This window comes from Parasteatoda tepidariorum, chromosome 7 (assembly GCF_043381705.1).
Source record: "Parasteatoda tepidariorum isolate YZ-2023 chromosome 7, CAS_Ptep_4.0, whole genome shotgun sequence".
In the NCBI taxonomy this organism is placed as follows: Eukaryota; Metazoa; Arthropoda; class Arachnida; order Araneae; family Theridiidae; genus Parasteatoda; species Parasteatoda tepidariorum.
The window spans coordinates 90,029,528-90,038,250 of NC_092210.1; the positions used below are offsets into that span (position 1 = coordinate 90,029,528).

Genomic DNA, 8,723 nt, shown 5'->3' on the forward strand with positions numbered 1-8,723 from the left:
GTATGGGGAGATTTCCTAAATACTAAATATTTGTATGTTGCATCTCTAATTTAGAAGCAGCAATTGTTGTTTATTTTTTAAAATGTAATTTTTTTAATTATAATTTTACAGTGTTGAGCATAATCTTGTATGTCTTTACAATTTAAAAACTCCTTGAAAAAGTTTTTTTTTTTTGCAATAACGGACCCTATTTGCACACATTCATAAAAGCGGACCCTGGTTGAAAGAATGTGAGTAATTTTTTCACAATTTCACGAAAAACGGACCTTTCACAAAATGTCTGGACAGACCCCTGGAGATAATTTTGAGATAGTAAACTGATGGTAAATTAAATATTTTTTACATATGAAAAAAATTAAAATTTTTGCTTAGAACATGTGTATTATGTTTTGTTGTAGTTCCTTGTATTTATTAATGAAATAAAAAATATATGTTGCTATTTGGCATTTTTTTCCTTCAAAAGACTTGGTAAGGAAAGTGGTTAACTAATTAATTAAAATATAATAATAAAAATTAAAAAAAACCCTTCAGAAATGAGCTTAAAAATAAAATTAATACTCTTCAAAGCCTTTTTTATATACATTAACTATTTTTCAGGAAAAATTATACATTGTAACTTTTATTCATAAATTAAATTTAAAAAAACAATGTATTAATTAAAATAAATATCTAACTTATGAGTAAAGGTAAAAGTAAGTAAATATACCGTACAAAGATAGAGAATGTATTCATGTTTGGATCTTCAAATTGAAAGATTGTCCAGAAAGCGAGTTTTCATATCTTGCATAATTCAATCTATCTTGATTATCTATCTTGAGGGGCTATCTTGATATCTAGCAAATGCAGTCTTATATTAATTCAGATATTCCAAAATTCTTCTCTTGATGATTGGATTTAAAAATAATTTAAATAAAAAATTCAGTAACCTCAAATTTGTTAAATATTATACATGTAGGGACCCTATAATAAATACTGAACTAACAAATTTTAAAAAAAAAAAATTAATGGGGACCACTCACTAATTTACATTAGTAATATGAATTTATTAAGTTTTCTTTGCTTAATTCCTTTCATATCTTTATAAATTCAGTGCGATCAATAATATTGATCTTGTTAAAGCTTTGTTCAATACACTTTTATGACAACTTTTATTTAAATCTAAAAAATAGACCCGACAATCTTTTTTAAATTATAGTTTAACTATACATCATTTTAAATTAAAATCATTCTTTTTTACGTAATCAAATAAAGTACTTAATATTGAATATATTTAAAATTCTGCATAAATTGTTTTATATATACATATATAGTTAAACCCCTCGCTATAGTGAACTCCCGAATATAGTGAACGAAATGTTCGCTTCCATGTCTGCTGCACACATTTAAAATGTTTTTTATTGTGGATATAGTGAACCAAAAAATCGAGAGGAAGTTGGATATTACGAACTTTTATCTGTCTTCGACTGATTTATTTTCTTCATTTTTTTTTTTTTTTTTTTTTTTTTTTTTTTTTTTTTTGCAATAATTTAGAAATTTCTGCTTCAAAATAAATACATATACCGATTTTTAAAACCATCTATGGCATGGGATGTTTACAGGGTTGCCACAGGCGACTAAAATGCAACTATTTGCAACTATTTTAGGCATGAGGGGACTATGGCAACTTTTTTTGCCTGAAAAGACTAAAAAAGCAACTATTTTCAAGAAAAGGAGACTATTGGGAGACATTTCTGTACTCCTAGAGATGTTTTTTTTGAAGCATAAATTGGAACTGAACTTTGGAACTGAAGCATACTGAACTTTTTTTTCTTAAATAATAAAAAATTTTAAAAATTTTGAATTGCAAATTTGAGTCTTTACTTTTTAATTCGTTCAATCTGCACAAATTCCATTGTAAGTCTATTTCATTTCTCGATCACCTTTTCAATGATTATTGCTACAAAATTCTGCATGATTTTTTTTTATTTTTAAATTAAAAAACAATTTTTTAACGGTATTACAATGCATGAATTTCGAATTTAAGTAATCACTTTTCAAATATATATATATATAAACATTTATATGAAAATTATCATATTTGCCACCAACTTGACTGAATGGATGATGGTATATGACAATTAAGTCATTAACAAAATTTTAGTCATATTTTTGATGAATTTTTGTTCTTATTAGGCAACTATTTTCCTAGTTTTTGGCTACTATTTTCATGCTTTAGGCTACTAAAAGCAACTATTTTGTTCATTTTTTTCTGTGGCAACCCTGNAGTGCTTAGATGGATTACAGTCTAAAAATAGTTGTTTTCCATTCCAAAAAAAAAGGGAGAATCTGGAGAAGAGTGTAGTGCTGTATGGAGAAGTGAGGAAAGCGATGACGAAGCTGTCTCGATTGGCTGACATAAGACTCAATAAATTGGAAGAGTGTCTGCAACTCAAGACTTTCCAAGAAGAATCTAGTCAAGTAAGTGTCATCATTTTTCATAGAATGATTTTCTAATGAATAAATAGATGCACCCAAAGCCTGGCTGAGGGGCAGTTGCCCTCCAAATAGAATAGAAGGTTAATTTTACGTTTCCTTCTTTATTGAACTTTCTTTAAACAAAATATCAGTCAGTTTTATGTTTGCTTCTTCGTTAATCTATTCTGTGAACACGAAAAATCTATATATTTCGTAAATCAATGACTTTCTAAAGGTGAAATTCAGCTTAATTTTCGCAATGGACACATTGGGTCAATGAAAAGCCTGTATTTTTTACATATCGCAAGATGCGATTTGTTCACAAAAATATGAGCTTCTGGTTGGCTTCATTTGAGCCATCGTCATTGCGAAGCTTCATTCCGCCCTCATGTCAACGAGGATATGATTTTTCCGCCGCTAGATGACAACGTTAACAATCATCAGAAAACTGCATTCGGCATGGTGGACATATAATGGTCAGAAAATCAATAAAATGGGTACAACGATACTTTTCTGACCATTGGGACTCTATTTTCGGTTCCAAGTCAAATTTCTTGTAATATATCTATCTATAATGAGTCGAAAAAACCTCCATAAAATTCAGTTCTTCATTACTGTAGCATATGGGGCCCCAAAGAAGCCCTAATTATCACAGTATTATGTGTTGATACTATTCAGCTCGTCTGAATGAGGCGAGACATCAAACTTTCTTGTCATTGAACGAGTTACATATCATAAAGTAACGGATTCAAATGAATGGACGTCTTTGTTCTTTAAATGTAAAGACAATTAAGAGTTAACCTCAATTTTACTTTTCAATCTAGTGTGTGCGTTAAAAGAAATGATTCTTTAAAAATTAACAGAAATTTGCCTTCCATTAGTAGGTCATAACACAAGGTCAGGATGTGAATAACATCTCTGACAACTCCCTCAGGGGCTATCATCTTCAATCCTGCTCTTTCTTTTGTCCTCACATCTCGAAACGGTAGCCATTTTTTACTGTTTTTTTTTAAGATTCACTCTATTTGGATCAACTCTCTTCTTTTAATTGAACCCGTTGATTAGATAAGTCCATTCTAATTCTTGTAGGTTTTAAAAAAATCATTGGTCTTAGTAACCATTAATGCTTTTAGACAATGAAACTTTTTTTTTTAATGATTTATTCGAATGCCTTTTTTTTTTTTAATTCTGTTATATTTAGAGCCAAAAGTGACTAGTTTAAATTATTTTTCGAGTTTCTCTACTTTTAATAATTTCCTCGATCCCGTTACTCAAAGCGGTCTATTCTGATCATTAGAAGAAGGGTTCCCAAAAGGTGATCCGCGGCAGGCTAGGGTTCCGCAGTAAATTTCCAGGGGTTCCAAGAATTCGAATTTTTAGTTAAGAATTAAAAATTTTGGCAAAATGGGTCTTGGTTTGGGCTGGATGGCGTGCACACACTTTTCAACTGTGTTCGAGAGTAATAGTAAACAGTTGCTATGGCGACCGCTGCTGTTTTTCTTTTTCTTTTTACTAGAAAGCATTTTTAATGTATTTACATTATAATAATTTAAAGTATTTTTATATTCTTTTTATTATTAATGTATAATGATTGGCTTGACGGTGATTCCAATATAAATATGAATGAAGGAAAAGTATTTTGTGACATCTTAAAACACGTACATAGGCAGGATTTGAAAACCCATCCTACGACAAACATCAATTGATGACAGTTATTGCAATCCATGATTTGAAATGGTGTGGCGTTTAACAGAGTCCATCCAGAAATGAAAAACATTTGACCCATGGACAACCGGCGATCCCAACTTTTTTGTTAATTTTGTTTAATATTTAAGATGCTTTTCAGTTTATCTTAATAATATTATTATTTCATTTTTGTGATAATAATGATTTTTTTTTTGTAACTTAATTTATATTTAATCTACAATTCAGTCAATTATTCAATATTTAATTTATTTACCAAACGAAGAAAAAAGTAAAATTTAAAGGAAGAAAAAAAATTTTTTTTCTACAAATACTGAAAGATAAGAATACAAATACTGAGTATTGTATGAAAAGGAATTTGTAAAAATTGCATTAGTATTTTTCATCCATATTTCAAATTCATTCTGAAACTAACTGGAACTTCTTGGAAACGGTGGATTTTATGTTACGTCATTTCTGCACTTTTCATTAAAATAAATTTTGTAAAGATCAAGTTTTTGTTTATTGTTCTAAAAATGTGGAGAAAAAAAATCCGGCCTTTCTTATTCTCAGAAATCGATCGTAAAGCTTTTTTCTCTTTCGATTTAAAAGACCGTTCATTGGCTATTTTGAACTAACTCCTTTTTCCCATTGGAAGCAAAAATAAACCAATCACAAAACCCATCTTTTTCGACGGGGGGCTGTACAAATATAATATAAGCACCTAACTTAGTGGTAAAGAATTTGTGATACGCTTATTTTTGCTGAAAAGAAAAGGGTCATGAACATGTGAGACATTAAAATCCTCTTACATATTTTTTTTTTTAAATGGGAAAAAATTGACAAAAAAAACTATTATTAAAAAATTTGGGATTAAATTCTTGGAAAGAATTAGAAAAAATTTCCGAGTTTCTAAAATCCAAGAGTTATAATCGCAGAAGGCAAAAGAAGATATTTCTGAAAAATATTCCTCTCTAAGTTTTATAAATTGAATGGAAACGTTCATTTTGTTTTGTAGTTAAGTGGCGTCAGTTACTTGAATTAAGTCCTAAGATAAGATTTCTACAATAAAAGTGAAAAGGAAGGGGTATTGTACTTTCTTACGTAAACATGAGGGAGGTTTGTTCAATTTTTTGGTGCCAATTGCCAAAAACATGCTTACGTAATGCAGTCAAACCCCGATAAAGGGACCGAAATTTCGGTTCCCTATAACCGCTCCACAAACAACTATTAACTAATAGTTTCAAACTCCTCTCTTTTATTACACAGTATTTAAATAAATTAAATACAAAAATGGTGGAGAAAAGTAACAAAAACTGTTATTTTTTATTTCTCTTCGTCTGGCATGCAATCTTTAGCTGATGAGCAATCCTCAACATCAGATATGGAAACACTTCTCAACTCTCCGATAATTTTTCCTGAATGTATGTGATTCCGCTTTTTAAACCTGACTAACCAGCCATTCGAGCACATAAAAGTAGTCACTTAGCAAATTCATCGGTTTTGACTTGAAGTATTTGTCCCGGTACTGGAAAATTGCGGCTTCTTTGAATGCTGAACCCATTCCATAATGAAGCAAGCACGAAAAAATGCTTATTGCTGCATTCCATGCTATGGATGGTTTTAAAAATCAGTATATGTATTTATTTTGAAGTAGAAATTTCAAAATTATTACAAAAAAAAGGAAGAAAATTTCTGTTGAAGACACAAAAAAGTTCGTTGTATCCAACTTTGGTTCACTCTATTCATAAAAAATAACATTCTACGTGTTCACTATAGCGGGGTTTGACTGTATTAAAATGGCCCCTAACGAAATCGATATCCAAATATTTTATAGAAGATGTCCGACATGGTGAGAAACATTCCATTAGATATTTTTGAAATGTTATTTAAGAGTTCGTTGCTCTTTTGCTCCACCCTCAACAAATGGGAGAGTCTAGTTCTGTAGAAGTCTTTCATTGTCTAAGGAGAGAAAAAACACACACACAAAAGTGAATGGGGTGATTAAAAAGAGGTTTTTTTTTTTAAATCTATTTCTTGGTTGAATCATGATATGTGGCAGAATTTTTTCGGGCTTTCTGCGGCTTCTAACTTCCATAGCATTTATATGTCTCCCAAAGATACTTTCAATTACAGTCAAACCCCGTTATAGCGAACCTTCAAGGGACCGACATTTCTGTTCACTATAACCGGGAGCTCACTCTATCCGTACTGCAAGCAATTGTAGCTCATTTTCCCGAACTGCTCCCTTTTATGACACGTTATTTAAATAAATGTCCCACAAAAAGAATTACTAAAATGATTAAAAAACAATATTTAGTCACAAAAAATGTGTTTCTTATGTCACAAAAAATTTGTTTTTGTTTTTTATAACTCTTCGTCTTGCGTACAAAAAATGGAGGGATGGGAAACTGAGATAAAAGAAGCAAACAAGAAAAAAATGCTTATGGCTATACAGTTTTATATAGATAGTTTTAATAATCGGTATACATGTTTTATGCAGAAATTTCAAAATGACCAAAAAATGAAGGAAATAAAATCAGTGGAAGAGAGAAAAAAGTTCTTACTATCCAATTTCCTCTCTTCTTTAGGTTTACTGTATTCACAAAAAGTAATATTATAGGTGTAAAGCACGGCTCAGGAGCGAATATTTCACTCACTGTATCCGGGAGTTCACTATAAACCTTGTTCACTATAGCGGGTTTTAACTGTATAACCATTACTAATTTAAAGTATCAGAAACGTTGCGTTTATAGAAGAAATTATAGAATAAAAATGAATAAAAAATTTTAGTTGTGAAAGTTATATATTTTTTTAATTTTAATATTATAGATGCTTTCTCACATTTTGTAGGTGAAAAAATACTCATTATTTCCTCTTTTGAATTTTGTAAATCATTACACAAACTAAAATTCGTAAATAAATTAAGCGATGATAAATTAAAATTCTATCATACGTTAAAAGTCGTAAAATTCGTGCGGTAACTCCGAAACGACGACGAAATCACTCTTTAAAAAAGACTCTTTACTCCTATTTTGATCCTCACATACTCTTTAAAAAAGAGATCCTGAAATAAGTGTGTATAAAACACGGTGTTCTTTAAAGAGGAAAAAAATGAAAGAAAGAACATTTCTAGAGCGAACTATCTTTTAAACTTTCGCGATTTCTGATTTTTTTTTATTTTATATTATTAATTTGAAATTCTAGCTGAAGCCAGTTATTACATACTTTTTTAAAAAAAAATCCCAATTGAGAATGGAAAAATCACGATTATTTCTTTCCTCTCTGATGGAAAAGAAAAACATCTTAGGATTCTGCCGAAGAAAAAAAGAAAAGCATTTTTCGAAAAGTTATGCAGAAAGAAAAACCAAAATTTTTTCCTTCCTTAAATGAATAATCTTTCTGCGAAAAATCTGTAACTTTCTGCGACAATGTCGCCGTGTCGCCGCAATTCTGCCACAATATGTGGAAGTGCAGAATGAAAGATTTTTAAGTACACCACGAAATTGCAAACACTGATATTTCTAACGATCAAATCCTGAGTTATTCTCTCATAACTTGTTTACATTTTGATTTTTCGGAAGAACTCTAGGTACGCTGAACTCCCTTTTTACATATTTTAAGCCTTAAGTTATTAATACATAATGAAATGAAGCTCTTTTCCCGCGTTCTCTTAATTCCTTTTAAAAAAGAATTTTTGCACATCCCTTTTTCATTTGATAGCTCCGGCCAAGCATCTGCTGAATAATAAAGTATTTTTATTAAAATATCCTTTTACATTTTAGTGTTTTTTATATCTATCATGTTGTTTAGTTGTAAAAATCATTGCTTGACGCAGACAAAATGTTAGTCTGGTAGACAAAACATAACTGCTGAGCAAACAATACTCAAAATTTAAAAATTTTTAAAAATTTTTTTTTAAAATCTACCTTGTTTGCAATAGATTTGATTTATAAAATCTGTTTGACTGTTCAGAAAAGGTTTTTTCTTATGTTTTTAAAATTTTTGATGATTCTATTTCATTCAATCACTTTTGTCTCTTTGCTTTCAACTCTGAAGTTCACTTCGTTTAATGACAAAAAGATCTACTAAAACAAAGGATAACATTTATACGTTTTGAAAGAAAATGAAATAAAAATTATTTAATGTCGTTTGAAAACAATCCTCTTTATGGTTAAACAAAATAAAAAAATTATAATAATAAAGAAAGAAAAAAAACAGTATAAACTACAGAGAAAATTGCACCCGTAGAATACGTAATATATTTAAAACTAGGAAGCTTCGTCCCCTGCTCGCTAGCGCTCACCAACCCCCGGAACTGCTTTCGCAGTTCATTTCGCATTGCTTCGCAATCCGATGCTCGCTTTGCTCGCTCATTGTATACGCTCTTAACGTCTAGCTTTCGTATACTTTTTTGAACACTGAAGTTCCGAAAACTTTTCACTGTAGAAAATTCTAAACCTGTGCATTTCAATATTAATTTGAAATTGCAAACAGTTCACATATTTTTCTTAATCACACTATTCTAAATTTCAGTTGTTGAGAAAAGTAACTGTTGTAAGTTTTGTTTTAAAGTCTTTCCCACC

At 30.0% G+C, this 8,723-nt stretch overlaps 1 protein-coding gene across 2 annotated transcripts in view; it reads left to right on the forward strand.

The window, feature by feature from the left end:
- LOC107444770 (puratrophin-1) overlaps positions 1 to 8,723 on the forward strand; it is a 259,571-nt gene that overhangs the window by 124,319 nt on the left and 126,529 nt on the right. For both annotated transcript variants that reach the window (XM_071182930.1, XM_071182931.1), the window contains exon 10: positions 2,319 to 2,457. In XM_071182930.1, coding sequence (XP_071039031.1) covers positions 2,319 to 2,457 — 139 coding nt within the window. The remainder of the gene's footprint in view (positions 1 to 2,318; positions 2,458 to 8,723) is intronic.